Below are 17,819 nucleotides of genomic sequence, written 5' to 3' on the forward strand. Positions count from 1 at the left end.
CAACCTCCCTGCCAGAGCAGGACCACATAGCTCAGGTCACAGAGGAACACATCCAGAAGGGCCTGGTGGTGGTGGTGTTGTTGTAGTATAGGCATAACACTCAGCAGCCTGGAACTCCAAACTGAGAAATTACAGGCTGACAAAAAGCTGCACACAGCCTTCCGGGACAGCCCTACCTCCTCTCCCCTGACACACATTGATTAGTTAAGAGGAGATGTGATAGGAGCTTGCTGTAGCTTGGGGGTCACTGCACAGTGCAACCACCTCTGGGGCTATACTAGACAGAAACTTAAGGGCAACCTGAAGGCCTCCAGGATAGTTTGTGTTTTTTAAGATAGAGATTGTGCATCTCTTTAGAAACAAACCAAATAAACTTTCCCCGCCAAAAAACCCAAACCAAACAACCAAGATGCAGTTTAAGATCCTTCAAGAAATGTCATGAATATGCAGGAAGTACAAAGGACAGTTTGCAGAACCATGCCCTGCCATCTGCCTCAGATACCTACCTACAGGCACACAAAAGTATATAGAACCATAATTAGGAAGGAAATTTGCCTAAAGCAATTACACTTTACTTATTAAAACCTCAAGAAAGTTCTTTTTTCCTTTCTCTTTCCTTTCTTCTTTTTCTTGAATATCTTTTTCCTTTCTTTTTTCCGTTCTTCTTTCTTTTTCTTTAGTATCTTTTTCCTTTCGTTTTTCCTTTCTTCTTTCTTTTTCTTTAGTATCTTTTTCCTTTCCTTTTTCCTTTCTTCTTTCTTTTTCTTTAATATCTTTTTCCTTTCCTTTTTCCTTTCATCTTTCTTTTTCTTTAGTATCTTTTTCCTTTCTTTTTTCCTTTCGTCTTTCTTTTTCTTTAGTATCTTTTTCCTTTCTTTTTTCCTTTTGTCTTTCTTTTTCTTTAGTATCTTTTTCCTTTCTTTTTTCCTTTTGTCTTTCTTTTTCTTTAGTATCTTTTTCCTTTCTTTTTTCCTTTTGTCTTTCTTTTTCTTTAGTATCTTTTTCCTTTCTTTTTTCCTTTCTTCTTTCTTTTTCTTTAGTATCTTTTTCCTTTCTTTCTTCTTTCTTTTTCTTTAGTATCTTTTTCCTTTCTTTCTTCTTTCTTTTCCTTTATTATCTTTTTTCCTTTCGTTTTTCCTTTCTTCTTTCTTTTTCTTTAATATCTTTTTCCTTTCCTTTTTCCTTTCTTTTTTTTTTTCTTTCTTTTTCTTTTTCTGTATCTTTTTTCTTTCTTTTTTCTTTTCTTTTTCTTTCTCCTTTTTATTTTGTGTGTGTGTGAGATAGAAAGCAAAATACCTCGTGGCCAGGAAAGCTGAAAAACAGATTAAACTAATAAATGGCAGGAAAACCCACAGCCTTTTAATGAGATAGCTCTTTTAGGCAGGCAAACACAAGAGGTGCAATTAAATATCGTTTTTCAAGGCATCCAGACAGTTGCTCCTGCACTTCAGACAAAAGGAGGGAAGCAGCACCTTCTTCTCTGTTGCATTTGTCACAGCTCCAGACCACAACTGTGACCTTAAGGGTAGCAGTTTCTCTGCTTAACAGCAGATGTGACCTTTCCTGCATGGCTGCCCACAAGGGCTCCAATGAGCACTTCAGCAGTCCCTCTGCAGGAAAAAAGAAGAGCTGGAGAACAGACCTAAGTCTCGGTGTTGGTTGCTCACCTGTCAGTATGGCATGAGTGGGCAGGAGGAAGAGAGATGCAGGCAGCAGTCCAAACTTTGCTTGAGCCAAAGGAGTCACTACCAGTTTGGTCAATAAAAATGCACGGTGCAGACAGGTAATTCTGGGTTTACATAAAAGAAAAGTGGAAGGCTTTGCTGGTTGGAATGAGGGGGTTTTGTTTCTCATCACAGCAGCCAGCTGTGTGACTCACTCCTCACTCACTTCTGCAGCTGATACCACCTATCTCCCAGGAAAAACTGGGAAATCAGGCATTTCATCCTTAAGACATCCCAAAGCAGATATTCCAGGACTACCTACCTCTCAATTCTCCCACCTCTCCAGGTTCAGGAAACAGATATGCAGAAGGGAGGTTTGCCCTTGTTCTGTGATGCATTGCACATGAATTGCACTGTGGTGACTTGGTGACTTAAAAGTTATTCATGCATTGTGCATGGGGTGAAGAGCAGAGGGACAGAGGGAACAAAAAGACTAATGAAAAGTGTGGTTTAGAGATAACTTGGCTCTAAAACTCTGCTTGTTCCTTAAGAGGTGGTATCATCAGGGGAGGATTCTGAAGGCCAATCACATCCTGGGCTGCATCAAAAGCAGTGTTGTCAGCAGATCCAGAGAGGGAATTCTGCCACTTTGCCCTGCTCTGGTGAGACCTCACCTGGTCTGGAGTATTGCATCCAGGTCTGCAGCCCTCAACACAGGGAGGACATGGACCTGGTGGAGAGGGTAGAGAGGAGTGCCAGAAAAATGATCAGGGGGTTGGAGCAGCTCCGCTATGAGGACAGGCTGAGGAAGCTGGGGGTGTTCAGCCTGGAGAAGAGCAGGCTCTGGGGACACCTAATAGCAGACATCCAGTACCTGAAGGGGGCTACAGGAAGGATGGAGAGAGCTTGTTTGCAAAGGCCTGCAGTGATAGGATGAGAGGCAATGGCTTCAAACTAGAGAAGGGCAGATTTAGACTGGATCTTAGGAACAAGTTCTTCACTATGAGTGTAACAGAACATTGGAACAGGTTGCCCAGGGAGGTAGCTGAGGCTCCTTTCCTGGGGATATATAAGGTGAGGCTCAACAGGGCTCTGGGCAGCCTGATCTATTTGGGGATGTCCCTGCTGACCGCAGAGAGGTCGGACTGGATGACCTTTGGAGGTCCCTTCCAGCCTGGACCATTCTATGATTCTGGGAAAACAAACCCTTGATTAGTTTACTTCTGTAAATAATGCTCAAGACACCTGTGAAAACCCAATGCTTGTTTAACCTCAAATTTCATCTTCCTGTGCTTCCTCATCTGAGGTGGTTACAGCTGGAAACTTGCCTGGCTGTAGCATAACTGAGAGCCTGAGGCAGTGAACCAAAGTGGGGGGCTTAAAATGGAACAGAAAGAACTGAATTTTCCATGTTACCTTTGCAGTACAAATAGGAAGGGGGAAAAAAACCAAAGAAAGGTCAGCGAGTGAAATCAACAGACATGACCAAATGTATGAACAGAGCAGGCTCCGAGTTTGAAGGTGCTGTTCTAAGCAGCCACTTCACAGCAGCTCTGCATGGCCTGAAAAGAACATTTATCCAAAGTGTCATTACAATCAAATCCACCTGGAGCAAGAAAACTCAGCTCATCACAGACTACCCACCACTGTAACAAGTTAAGAGGAAAAACACAGAAAAGTAAGTGCAGAGAACATTGTGAGTGCACAAAGCAAAGGGATGGCCTCAGCAGCCACAGGGGTTGATATTCTCTTACCTTTCAGTATTAGGTGTGTGAGTTTTTAATCTTACCTGTGTAAAACAGGAGCTTTTTTTAAAGGTAAAAACATCCAATCTGATTCTACCCCTCTCTGTTTTGCTCCATTCCCCCCAGTCCTATCACTGCCTGACACCCTAAAATGTCCCTCCCCAGCTTTCTCATAGTCCCCTTAAGATACTGGAAGGTCACAATAAGGTCTCCTGGGAGTATTCTCTTCTCCAGAATGTGTCATTTCTGGGAGTATTTTGTCTCCAGACCTAGGTGAATAAAGTCCATATCTCTGCTTAGACACCATCTGAGCAAGCACAATAGCAGCCAGATTTCATAAGACACTCTTAGTGCAATGAGTCCTTCTGAGCAACTGCTCTGTTTTCCATGCATTCTTACACAAAAGTCCAAATTAACACTCTCATCACTGCTTCTATTAGGTTTTCATAAACCTCACCATGCAATGTCACTGTGTAACCAAAAAAAACCTCCACAATTCGTTTCCTGCTCTCTCTTTCAAATGAAAGTAATGATAAAATAGGCCTGGAGAATAAAATTGACTCCATCTATGGAGTCAATTAGGGAATGGAATGGGAATGGAATGGAATGGAACGGAATGGACGTGACCTGGCTGGAAGAGAACTTCAAGATCATCAAGTCCAACCTATCATCTAACACCACCTAATCAACTAAACCATGGCATCAAGCACCCCATCCAGTCTCTTCCTAAACACCTCCAGTGATGGCGACTCCACTACCTCCACAAGCAGCCCATTCCAATAGGGAACAGAACAGAATAGACCAGACCAGACCAGGTTGGAAGAGACCTTCAAGATCATCGCATCCAACCTATCAATCAATCCAACCCACCTAAACAATTAACCCATGGCACCAAGCACCCCATCAAGTCTCCTCATGAACACCTCCAATGATGGTGACTCCACCACCTCCCCAGGCAGCTCATTCCAATGGGCAATCACTCTCTCTGTATAGAACTTCTTCCTAACATCCTACCTAAACCTCCCCTGGTGCAGTCTGAGACTGTGTCCTCTTGTTTTGGTGCTGGCTGCCTGGGAGAAGAGACCAACATCCACCTATCTACAACCTCCCTTCAGGTAGTTGTAGAGAACAGTAAGGTCACCCCTGAGTCTCCCCTTCTCCAAGCTAAACAGCCCCAGCTCCCTCAGCCTCTCCTGGGCTGTGCTCCAGACCTCTCGTTGCCCTTCTGTGGACACACTCAAGAGTCTCAATGTCCTTCTTAAATTGAAGGGCCCAGAACTGGACACAGAACTCAAGGTGTGGCCTAAGCAGTGCTGAGTACATCCTCACAAAGGAGATGATTTTTGTTTTTCTTGGATATTTTGTCTGGCAGTCTCATGACTGATTTGATGTTGCACAGTAAAATATGTGGAGAAATCAAACAATAGAATAGAATAGAATAGAATAGAATAGAATAGAATAGAATAGAATAGAATAGAATAGAATAGACCAGACCAGACCAGACCAGGTTGGAAGAGATCTTCGAGATCTTCAAGATCATCACGTCCAACCTATCATCCAACACCACCGAATCAACTAACCTAAATCGTTGGCTGGATGATGCTCAGTGCAATACATCTTGTTTGAGAATGGGGAGAAAGTCTTCTGAGGCCAAATGCAAAAGCAACATAAAGTCCCAAAATGAAACTCAGGACTGGAAAAGAAAAAGGTATTAGCAAACTACAGGCCTGCAGTACAGTTCATGATCAGTGACTTTCAGAGAAAGGTGAATAAAAACATGCTCCTGACATTTCATCTTTGCTCAGAAACCCACCTGAGCTTTTCTCCTGGATTCAAAATTTCACCTGAAGGGCACTCAGGAGTACAAGAAGCTAATTAAGTATTCTGCTTCACAGGGAGGCCCTGAACTCAGTTCAGTCACCAAGTGTGACAGCTACCTTACGCAGCTGTCTGAGCTTCAAGATGTTCTCCCCGTTTCTTAATCCTTTCCAGCTTTCTGATCATTTAAATTGCAGCCCAATGGGAGTCAGGCAAGGAGCAAAAGAAGAAAAACAAACAATGGAGAAGGAAAAACTAAAGGAAGCATTCTGCAAAGCTCTATGTTTTGACATTAAGAGAGGTGATCTGATACCAAAAATTCAACTTAGTAAGCAAATCAAGAGGTTGAAACAAGCAAGTCCCAGACAAAACTGATAACCAGGAAGGCCAGTGCCATTCTGGGGTGGATAATATAGCATAGCAATAGCATAGCATAGAATTAACCAGGTTGGAAGACACCTTTGAGATCAAGTCCAACCTATCACCCAACACCATCTGATCAACCAAACCATGGCACCAAACACTCTACCCAGTCTCCTCTTAAACACCTCCAGTGTGTGACCAGTAGGTCAAGAGAGGTTCTCCTCCCCCTCTACTCTGCACTGGTGAGGCCACATCTGGAATATTGTGTCCAGTTCTGGGCCCCTCAGTTCAAGAAAGACAGTGAGCTGCTTGTGAGAGTCCAGTGCAGAGCCATGAGGATGATTAAGAGAGGGGAACATCTTCTGTATGAGGAGAGACTGAGGGACCTGAGGTCTCTGCAGCTTGGAGAAGAGGAGATTGAGAGGTGACCTCATCAATGTTTATCAGGATGCAAAGTGGGAGTCCTGAGAGGCTGGAGCCAGGCTCTGCTGGGTGATGCCCAATGCCAGCACAGAGGGCAGAGGTGGAAGCTGAGCCATAGGAAGTTTCATGTAAATATGAGGGAAAATATTTTCCCTGTGAGGGTGGCAGAGCCCTGGAACAGGCTGCCCAGGGGGGTTGTGGAGTCTCCCTCTCTGGAGATATTCAAAACTCCCCTGGATGCATTCCTGTGTGATCTGGTGAAGGTGATCCTGCTCTAGCAGGGGGGTTGGACTGGATGAGCTTCTGAGGTCCCTTCCAGCCCCTGAAATTCTGTGATTCTGTGATAACCACACACTTTCCTGAGAGGTAAGCAGCAAATGGACCTTCAAGCATTAGCCACTTTGTCTCCATCTTGTCAGTGTGCTGCCAATAAACACTGGTAACCTTTACCTTTTTCCCTCATCCAAATATCTCTGGACATCAATAAAGGGCTATTAAGAAATGTATTAAATTACATAACTTATCCTTGATGTATAACTCCTCTTAACAAAAGATCTAAAATGTGGTTGCTTTCCCACCCTGTAGCTGCCCAGAGGCTTTTAACAGAGGATGTGGCTCTGAAGTGTCAGCTCCATGCCTGGCATCACCCATTTTAGGAGCCAGTGAAGAGCAGCAGCTTTCCTCTGGAGCACAGCAGTAAAGAAAGGAAAGAAAACCTGTGTGGAAGGAGCCATTGCCAAGGATAGTTGGAATGGAATGGAATGGAATGGAATGGAATGGAATGGAATGGAATGGAATGGAATGGAATGGAATGGAATGGAATGGAATGGAATGGAATGGAATGGACCAGATCAGGTTGGAAAAGACCTCAAAGATCATCAAGTCCAACCTGTCACCCAACACCGTCTAATCACCTAAACCATGGCACCAAGTGCCTCATCCAGGCTCTTCCCAAACACCTCCAGTGATGGTGACTCCACCACCTCCCTGGGCAGCACATCCCAATGGCCAGTCTCTCTTTCTGGGAAGAACGTCTTCCTAACATCCAATCTAAAACTCCCCAGGCACAGCTTGAGACTGTGTCCTCTTGTTCCGGTTGCCTGGGAGAAGAGACCAACCCCCACCTGGCTACAACCTCCTTTCAGGTCTCCCCTGAGCCTCCTCTTCTCCAGGCTAAACACCCTCATCTCCCTCAGCCTCTCCTCATAGACCTCTGTGCTCCAGACCTCTCCCCAGCTTTGTTGCCCTGCTCTGGACACCTTCCAGCAACTCAACATCTTTCCTAAACTCAGGAGCCCAGAAATGGACACAGGACTCAAGGTGTGGCCTCAGCAGTGCTGAGTACAGGGCAGAATGACCTCCCTGCTCCTGCTGGCCACACTGTTCCTGATCCAGGCCAGTTGCTATTGCTACAGGCTGTTACAAGAAAACGCAATCAAAGCACACCCTTAGCTTCCCCCACCCCACCCCCCACCCCCCCAAACTCCCTTCAAATTTAGGTCAGCAGAATTATTCCCACAATTAGAATGCAGCATCACAAATTTCCATGTAGGCAGACAGATTAGGAAATAATAACAAAGAGCAGGTGTGTAATGCTCTTCTAAATATTTATCATCTATTTGACACAAAGATAAGAGGTACAAGACAAAGAACTTGTCTCAGCTGTAGCTTGTCTCAGCTGCAGACAGAAGGGAGACAGCCACAGCAGAAGCAGACAGAAAGGATTTGGAGAGGATATTAAGCATTGGGAGCAACAATCAACTGTATGACACAGCAGCCAAGCAGCCCATGCAGTGTTGGGAGGAAAAGCAGGAGTAAAGCACAGTTTGGGTTAGCTTCAGCCCTAGTCAATATCTTTACCTTCTCAAGGAAGAGCTATGTGGCTTAGATAACAATCCTTGGTGCAGATCATCTCGGATCACAACTGACTTGTGCAGGCACTCAGCACTGCTTACAGAGGATACACATCCTCTGCAAGGAGCTTACAGTTTGAATTTAATGTGGAGAAAAATAGCATTTGGAAAGACAACAGGGTCAGGAGCAACATGAAACAGAGCACCCAGCACCAGTCAGGATTACAGGCAGTGATTTTCAGCACAACAAAAGCTCGATTGATTGTGGAATTTTGTAGCCTCCACAGAAAGACAAAAAGAAAAGCAAAAGGGAGGGGAGGGAAACAAACCAAACCCAAACAAAACCAGAAGAAAGTTTAAACAGAAACACAAAGAGAAAGAATAAAGAGCCTTTGCAGACATCTATAGAAAGGTCCTTCCAAGCCTACAGGGCAGCATGGGAGAGAGTGGGATGAAAAGTTGAAAGGATGGGAGGACAGACTTGTGAGAGCTGAGATAGGGAAGGGCCTCTGGAGGGGAAAAAGAAAAAAACAATTAAACAATTAAAAATAAAAGGATGGGCACAGGCTTTGAAGGGCCTTGGAAGTGAACTAAAACTGTTTCTATGTGAAGTTCAGTGAAAGAGAAGACAGAGCAATAACCTGAGCAAGAAACAGCCCAGTAGAACTGGTGGAAAATTCTCACTGGTAGGACATCTGGAGAAGAGGAGGCTTAGGGGAGACCTTCTTGCTCTCTACAACTACCTGAAGGGAGGTTGTAGCCAGGTGGGGGTTGGTCTCTTCTTCCAGGCAACAAGCACCAGATCAAGAGGACACAGTCTCAAGCTGTGCCAGGGGAGGTTTAGACTCGAGGTGAGGAGAAAGTCCTTCACAGAGAGAGTTGTTAGCCATTGGAACGTGCTGCCCAGGGAAGTGGTGGATTCATCATCCCTGGAGGTGTTCAAGAGGTGACTGGACGTGGCAGTTGGTGTCATGGTCTAGTAGGCATGAGGTCTGTGGTGACTTGATCTTTGAGGTCTTCTCCAACCTTACTGATACGATGATTCTATGCTAATTCCAGTATCTATTTCTACCTCTTTCTAAGCCTCACCTTTCTCCTTGCTAGTTACTGTTCATTCAGTAACAAAACATACATTGCCATTCAAAAACACCGTTAAAAATCTTATTGATTCAAAGAAAAATGCACACAAAGAGTGGATTTCAGGGTAGCTCCAGATAATGCATCTCTGGGTCATGGTTACTTCTATTCTAATGTGCTCAATGTAAATTACCTGGCAACGTAAAGTAAATAAACACAAAACATCAAACATTTAGTACAGTTTCAGTGACTTCAAAACCTCCAGGCATGAGGCTTCCACTACCTCCCTGGACAACCTGTGCCAGAGTCTCACAACCCACATGGGGAAGAACTACTCCCTAACAGTCAATCTGAATCTACCCATGTCTAGTTTTGTTCCATTCCCTCCAGTCCTATCACTCCCTGACACCCTCAAAAGTCCCTCCCCAGCTTTCTTGTAGCTTCCTTCAGATACTGGAAGGCCACAATTAGGTCTTCTGGGAGCCTTCACTTCTCCAGACTGAACAACCCCAACTTCCTCAGTCTGTCCTCCTAGAAGAGGAGCTCCATACCTGACCACAAAACATCCTCCACAAGTACAATTACACTGAGCAATCAGTGTTAGGATACTCATGACATTGATACTTAAAAAAGAAATGTTTGAGAAAACCCATGTTGCCAGTTGCTGCAACTTCAGAATGAAAATGGAACTTGGAAGTCAAAGGATAATTAAAATTCACCATCAGTACCTTCTACACTAAGTCATAAATGATACAACACATTGAGCAAAAAATTGCATCCTGACAGCATCGAGGCCACACAGCCTCTGTACCAAAGCAGCAGCGCATTGTGCATTCAGTCAGTATCTTATTGGCTCAGAGGTTTTGCTCTCTTGTTAAAAAATAAGAATGCTGGGCTTCAAAGTATGGCCTTCAGCTTGCAGTCATAGTAGCCTTCAATACATAGCTAGCAAAGATCACGCAACAAAAGCTAAACCATATTCAGAAGAGAGAGAAATGCTGGGAACCAAACCACTTTGTCAAGTGCAGCCCTACAAGTTTGTCCTGGAATTTCCGGTCTGGACTTCCTGACACCAAGCTCCATCAATAGAAATAAAAGTGTAATAGAGAGCATCATCTGCATCCACAGCAATGGAAGGAAAGGAAAGAAAATGTAGCCATCAAGAACAGTAAAATTACTGTGATCCTTAAACAGAAGAGAGCAGAGCAGAAGAGAAGAGAGCAGAGCAGAAGAGAAGAGAGCAGAGCAGAAGAGAAGAGAGCAGAGCAGAAGAGAAGAGAGCAGAGCAGAAGAGAAGAGAGCAGAGCAGAAGAGAACAGAACAGAACAGAAGAGAACAGAACAGGACAGAATTAACCAGGTTGGAAAAGACCTTTGAGATTATCAAGTCCAACCTATCATCCAACACCATCTAAGCAACTAAACCATGGCACCAAGTGCCTCATCCAGTCGCCTCTTAAACACCTCCAGTGATGGCTACTCCACCACCACCCTGGGAGCACATTCCAAATGCACACTCTCTATGAAGAACTTCTTCCTAACATCCAGCCTAAACCTTCCCTGGCACAGCTTGAGACTGTGGTCCTCTTGTTCTGGTGCTGCTTGCCTGGGAGAAGAGACCAACCTCCACCTGTCTACAACCTCCTTTCAGGTAGTTGTAGACAGCAAGAAGGTCTCCTCTGAGCCTCCTCTTCTCCAGGCTAAGCAACCCCAGCTCCCTCAGCCTCTCCTCACAGGGCTGTGCTCCAAACCCCTCCCCAGCTTTGGTGCCCTTCTCTGGAGCCCTTCCAGCAACTCAACATCTAATGTCTCAAACTGTCAAACCCTGATTTAAAGTCACATGGAAAAATACAAAAGAATGTGAAATTCCTGTAGTTTAAAAACCCTCTTTCTGTTACCATACACAGTCACACAGGCTGACTTGCACAGAGATACAGGCAGAGTATTTTCTTTGGGTAGTTTTTAATCTCTCAGTCATGAAGTCTCTCTGTAGAAATGATCTGCCACTTTCTAACCCATCCTCTGCTTTTGCTACTCAACTCTTGCTCCACTATTTACTAAGTAAAACTTGAGTAAACAGACATTAAAGACAAGGCAACTCTTCATTTGTGACACAACTATGTAATACTGCTTCTTAAGGTCCTGCATGCCTCCTCCAAAAATTCTCTTGTTTGGGATACCAGTCTGGATCAAACAGAAATGGCAAGGTTAGCTGTTCTCTTGGCTAAAGGAAGGTAAAAATGCCTTGGAGGGCTGCAATGCCTCTCCTAACTCATTTAATTGCACACTTCCATGGCCTGTCAAAACACAAAAGCTATGGCAGTGGCTTGGCTTTCCCCTAGACCCCTTGGAGTGCCAGCAGGCCTACAGGGTTTGGGGGAAGAACAGGATTTGGGGGCAGAGAAAACTGGTGAGGTGCACAAGAAGCACATTCCAGCAACTCAACATCCTTCCTAAATTGAGGAGCCCAGAACTGGATACAGGACTCAAGGTGTGGCATAACCAGTGCTGAGTACAGGGCAGAATGACCTCCCTGCTCCTGCTGGCCACACTGTTCCTGATGCAGGCCAGGATGCCATTGGTCTTCTTGGCTGCCTGGGCACACTGCTGGCTCATGTTCAGCCTACTATCAGCCATCACACCCAGGTCCCTCTCTACCTGACTGCTCTCCAGCCACTCTGAGCCCAGCCTGTAGCACTACATGGGGTTGTTGTGGCCAATGTGTAGACCCTGCCACTTAGATGTGTTCAATCTCATGCCGTTGGACTCTGCCCATCTGTCCAGCCTGTCACGCTCCCTCTGCATAGCCCTCCTACCCTCTAACAGATCAACACCTGCCCCCAGGTGTTTTTCTTAACCTCTGAAGAGTAGCTGCAGGAAACTATGCTGGGCCAGGGATAAAGCAGGAGTTAGCAAACACAATGAAAATGTGCAAAATAAAGACCTGGTACAATGTCCTCTGTGTGGAGAGAAGAAACCTATCTCTTTTAAATCACCATTTCAGATGGAGTCTAGCCCTATTTCTGCAATAACCACAAGCATAACCCACAGTGCAAGAACACACAGTAAGAAATCAAGAAGTGTATTTTGAATGAGGTCAGAATTATTCCATAGCATTAACCCGCAGCACACTGAGGAAATGTTTTCTGCCAATGATTGGGACTTACCATATTGATTGGGTCAACTGGGCCAATGCTGTTGACATAGACATCTGTTTCAATCACTGTAGTTCTCACTAAACAAAACAGCAATCATAATAATTACATATTTGATTAATTCTGGGCATTGTTAGTATCATTCAATCTATCTACTAAAACCAGCAGCAAATCTGACATGCTTTTATGAGATTCAGAATAACTCAGAATAGTTCAACCTCTTCTTTGCTCATTCTGTGAAGGGTCATATATGGCTTGGCTCCCTTATTCCATCTCAGTTGTTGGAATTATCAGCATGAATAGAATAGAATAGGATAGAATAGAATAGACCAGACCAGGTTGGAAGAGACCTTCAAGTTCATCGTGTCCAACCTATCGTCCAACACCACCCAACCAACTAAACCATGCAACTAAGCACCCTGTCAAGTCTTCTCCTGAACACCTCCAATGATGGTGACCCCACCACCTCCCCAGGCAGCCCATTCCAATAGGCAGTCACTCTGTGTAAATCTTCCTCCTGACCTCCATCCTGAACCTTCCCTGGTGCAGCCTGAGACTGTGTCCTCTTGTTCTGGTACTGGCTGCCTGGGAGAAGAGACCAACCTCTGCCTGTCTACAACCCCCCTTCAGATAGTTGTAGACAGCAATAGGGTCACCCCTGAGTCTCCTCTTATGTTTTACTTCACCATGCAATCTCCACCTGTGCTTTGTGAGTAGATGGAAGACAGGTTTAAAAGGCATAAATGGTAAATGAGGAGGGGGGAAAAGCCACAACCCAAACAACAAAACAATTCAGCAACCAACCAATCAAATACCACACCCCCCATTTTATATTGTATTGTCTTCCATATGTAGCCATAGAATCATAGAATTGTTAGGGTTGGAAGGGACCTCAAGGATCAGCCAGTTCCAACCCCCCTGCCATGGGTAGGGACACCTCACACTGCATCAGGTTGCTCACAGCCACATCCAGCCTGGCTGCAAAAACCTCCAGGCATGAGGCTCCCACCAGCTCCCTGGGCAACCTGTGCCAGGCTCTCACCACCCTCATGGGGAAGAACTTCCTAACATCCAAGTTGAATCTACCCATTTCTAGAGTTTTTTTCCATTCCTCCCAGTCCTATCACTCCCTGACACCCTCAAAAGTCCCTCCCCAGCTTTCTTGTAGCCCCCTTCAGATCCTGGAAGGCCACAATTAGGTCACCTGGGAGTCTTCTCTTCTCCAGACTGAACAGCCCCAACTCCCTCAGTCTGTCCTCATAGGGGGATAGATATTAAAAAACAAACACAAACAAACAAAACAAAAACAGTTTTAAAACTATTCCTCCAGAATATCCTCTCTTACTTTGTGCCCCTACAAAAGGGCACAAACCTTAAGTGGCTTCCCATCAAAGTCACATCTGAAGCACTGATAAATTCAGGTGTTCTCTGCCTGGCTGGTTTATAAGGGGGAAAGGTAAAAACATGAAGATAAAAAAATTCAAAAGACATTTTAAAGCTCCAAACCACATTTTAACTCCACTGATTTCCCCAGCACTTGCTTCTGGATGTGCTGGAAATCCAGAATGTGAAATGAAGAGCACACAGTATCACAGTATCACTTAGGTTGGAAAGGACCTCGAGGATCATCGAGTCCAACCTGACACCGCAGACCCCATGACTAGACCATGGCACCAAGTGCCACGTCCAATCTCCCCTTGAACGCCTCCAGGGTCGATGACTCAACCACCTCCCTGGGCAACCCATTCCAATGCCGAATGACTCGCTCGGTGAAGAACTTCCTCCTCACCTCGAGTCTGAACCTCCCCTGGCGCAGCTTGAGACTGTGTCCCCTTGTTCTGGTGCTGGTTGCCTGGGAGAAGAGGCCAACTCCCTCCTGGCTACAACCACCCTTCAGGTAGTTGTAGAGGGCAATAAGGTCACCCCTGAGCCTCCTCTTCTCCAGGCTAAACAATCCCAGCTCCCTCAGCCTCTCCTCATAGGGCTTGTGTTCAAGGCCTCTCACCAGCCTTGTTGCCCTTCTCTGGACACGCTCAAGTGTCTCAATGTCCTTCTTAAACTGAGGAGCCCAGAACTGGACACAGTACTCAAGGTGCGGCCTAACCAGAGCAGAGTACAGGGGCACTATGACCTCCCTGCTCCTGCTGGCCACACTATTCCTAATGCAGGCCAGAATGCTATTGGCCCTCCTGGCCACCTGAGCACACTGCTGGCTCATATTCAGGTGGCTGTCGATCAGCACACCCAGGTCCCTCTCTGTCTGGGAGCTCTCCAGCCACTCCGACCCCAGCCTATAGCTCTGCATGGGATTGCCGTAGCCAAAGTGCAGCACTCGGCACTTGGACTTGTTGAAAGCCATCCCATTGGACTCTGCCCATCTGTCCAGTCGGTCGAGGTCCCTCTGCAGAGCCTTTCTACCCTCTAATTGACTAACATCTGCCCCTAACTTTGTGTCATCTGCAAACTTGCTGATGACTGACTCTACCCCTTCATCCAGATCATCAACGAATATGTTGAAGAGGACAGGGCCCAGCACTGATCCCTGGGGGACACCACTGGTGACTGGCCTCCAGCTGGATGCGGCACCGTTCACGACCACTCTCTGGGCCCGGCCCTCCAGCCAGTTCCTAACCCAGCACAGAGTGTAGTGGTCCAATCCACAGGCTGACAGCTTAGTCAGCAGTTTGCTGTGGGGGACGGTGTCAAAGGCCTTGCTGAAGTCTAGGTAGACCACATCCACAGGCCTCCCCACATCCACCAGGCGGGTCACCTGATCATAGAAAGAGATCAGGTTGGAGAGGCAGGATCTGCCCTTCCTGAATCCATGTTGGCTGGACCTGAGCCCTTGGCCATCCTTCAGGTGCGCAGTTATTGCCCCCAGGATAATCTGCTCCATCACTTTCCCTGGCACTGAGGTCAGGCTGACTGGCCTGTAGTTTCCAGGTTCCTCCATCCGACCCTTCTTGTGGATGGGGACCACGTTGGCCAGTTTCCAGTCATCTGGGACCTCACCAGTGAGCCAGGACTGGAGGAAAATGATGGAAAATAGCCTAGTCCCCAGTGGAATACAGACAGCTAATAAGAAGCTCTCCTGGGCCTTCTGTCCTGTTGTGGCAGGTTAAAATGAAGCATCTCTGTCCATCTGCAGGTGGAAAATGAGGAAGGTACAAACAAGAAAGGCACTTTGATTCTGCAGGAGAGGGACCCTAGGTCACTGAATTTGATTTCTTTATGCTGCAAACCACCAGAGATTGCCCAAATGCTCTACAACATTAAGACCTAAAGTCTTAAGAGGATTTTTTCAGACCTCCAAATTTCAAAGCCTCAAACACAGGGCATCATTAACATCCTTGCCAGCTGCAATGACAGGCAAGATCCATTCCCTGCATATCCTGAGGTACCTTTCAGCTGCCAATCTCACCTGGGAGGAAATTCTCCCCGATTCTAAATCCGATTACTCCTGTGACCCTGAGCCTGCCAGTAAGGCACAGCAGAGAGGCTGCACAAAGGATTTTCTGTACAGCCACGGAGCACAGAGGCTCCTGGTCACCATCCTATCCCCAGCACGCTTCACAGAAAGTTTAAATGGACTCTGGAAACCCAATTTATTTCCTGGGGAGAGAAAAGAGAAAAAAAAACAGAAAAAGTACTTCTGGAGCAGAAAATGTTTTCAATATCTGCAGGGCTCACACAAGAAGTGCAAGGCAAGAGTTTAGATCTGCAGCAAGGGGAAAAAAATTACTAAAAAGGTATATAGCATGAGTGTATAGAATCATAGAATCAATAAGGTTGGAAAAGACCTCAGAGATCATGAAGTCAAAACTGCCACCCATCACCTCATGACTTCTAAACCATGGCACCAAGTGCCACGTCCAATCCCCTCTTGAACAGCTCCAGGGATGGTGACTCCACCACCTCCCTGGGCAGCACATTCCAACAGCTAACAACTCTCTCTGTGAAGAACTTTCTCCTCACCTCCAGCCTAAACTTCCCTGGGCACAGCTTGAGACTGTGTCCTCTTGTTCTGGTGCTGCTTGCTTGGGAGAAGAGACCAACCCCCACCTGGCTACAGCCTCCCTTCAGGTAATTGTAGACAGCAATAAGGTCTCCCCTAAGCCTCCTCTTCTCCAGGCTAACACCCCTAGATCCTAGCTCCTTCCTAACAGCCAAGCACCTCCTTTCTGATTTTCTTAGCATTATTCCTGTCATCAGCCTCAAAGTTTCACCAGCTCTCAAATAAAATCAGCTTTTTGCAGCTGGGATACTGTTCTGCATGAGATATACTGTTGTCAAAAGAACCCCATAGGGTGAAATCAGAATCACAGAATCAACAAGGTTGGAAGAGACCTCAAAGATCATCAAGTCCAACCTGTCAGCCAACACCTCATGACAATTAAACCATGGCTCCAAGTGCCACATCTAATCCCCTCTTGAACACCTTCAGGGATGGTGACTCCACCACCTCCCTGGGCAGTGCATTCCAATGGCTAAAACTCTCTCTGGGAAGAACTTTCTCCTCACCTCCAGCCTATGTGGAATGGAATGGAATGGAATGGAATGGAATGGAATGGAATGGAATGGAATGGAATGGAATGGAATGGAATGGAATGGAATGGAATGGAATGGAATGGAATGGAATGGGCCAGGATGGAAGAGACCTTCAAGATCATGACATCCAACTCATCATCCAACACCATCTAATCAACTAACCCATGTATGTGCACATATGTACAACAGAACATATTTTACACATGCCACATGGCCCCAACAGATGTCCTCTTCCTCTAGTTTTGCAACTCTGTTGAGCTGCAGAACAGCAACTTCACTACTAGACTACAACACCAAGAGGTGAATCTCGTCTTGCTTTATGGCTTAAGCAATGCCACTGCTTTTAAACCAGATCAGGAGAAAGTGGTCAGCTTTTCAGAGCAATGTTGAACTTTACAGAAGAATGTTAAACTTCTCAGAAAATGTTGAACTTTTTAGTCTGGAGAAGAGAAGGCTGAGAGGGGGTTCAATAAATATGTATAAATATCTGAGGGCTGGGGGTCAGGAAGGAGGGGAAAGCCTCTGCTCACTTGTGCCCTGTGATAAGACAAGGGGCAATGGCTAGAAACTCCAGCACAGGAGGTTCCACCTCAACATGAGGAGGAACTTCTTCACTGGGAAGGCCACAGAGCTCTGGAGCAGGCTGCCCAGAGAGGTTGTGGAGTCTCCTTCTCCAGAGAATTTCAAGACCCATCTGGATGTGTTCCTCTGTGACCTGTGCTGGATTCTATGTCCTGCTCTGGCAGGGGGGTTGGACTTAATGATCTCCAGAGGTCCCTTCCAACCTCTAAAATCCTGTGGTCTTGTGAACTCCCTTTGGAGTCAGGAAATCTTGTTTTGGTCTGAGCTTCAGATCTTTGACTCTAACTTTCAGAACTGCCTAGGCTTGTATCAAACCTCATGAAGTTTAATGAGGACAAGTGCAGGGTCCTGCATCTGGGGAGGAACAACCACAGGCACCAGGACAGTTTAAGGGCTGCTAGCTGGAAAGCAGCTCCATGGAGAAAGACCATGGGGTGCTTGTGAACAGCAAGTTCTGCATGGGACAGCAATGTGCCCTTGTGTCCAAGAGAGCCAATGGGATCCTGGGGTGCATCATGAAGGGTGTGTCCAGCAGGGCTAGGGAGGTGGTTCTCCCCTTCTACTCTGCCCTGCTGAGACCATACCTGCAATA

The 17,819-nt window shown here is 46.1% G+C and overlaps 1 protein-coding gene across 3 annotated transcripts in view; it reads right to left on the reverse strand.

Moving 5' to 3' along the window:
- The window catches only part of GABRG1 (gamma-aminobutyric acid type A receptor subunit gamma1), an 80,137-nt gene that overhangs the window by 26,834 nt on the left and 35,484 nt on the right, over nucleotides 1-17,819 (reverse strand). For all 3 annotated transcript variants that reach the window (XM_068137637.1, XM_068137636.1, XM_068137635.1), the window contains exon 3: nucleotides 12,110-12,177. In XM_068137637.1, coding sequence (XP_067993738.1) covers nucleotides 12,110-12,177 — 68 coding nt within the window. The remainder of the gene's footprint in view (nucleotides 1-12,109; nucleotides 12,178-17,819) is intronic.

This window comes from Melanerpes formicivorus, unplaced genomic scaffold, assembly GCF_026170545.1.
Source record: "Melanerpes formicivorus ecotype bairdi unplaced genomic scaffold, bMelFor1.0.p_v2 SCAF_4, whole genome shotgun sequence".
In the NCBI taxonomy this organism is placed as follows: Eukaryota; Metazoa; Chordata; class Aves; order Piciformes; family Picidae; genus Melanerpes; species Melanerpes formicivorus.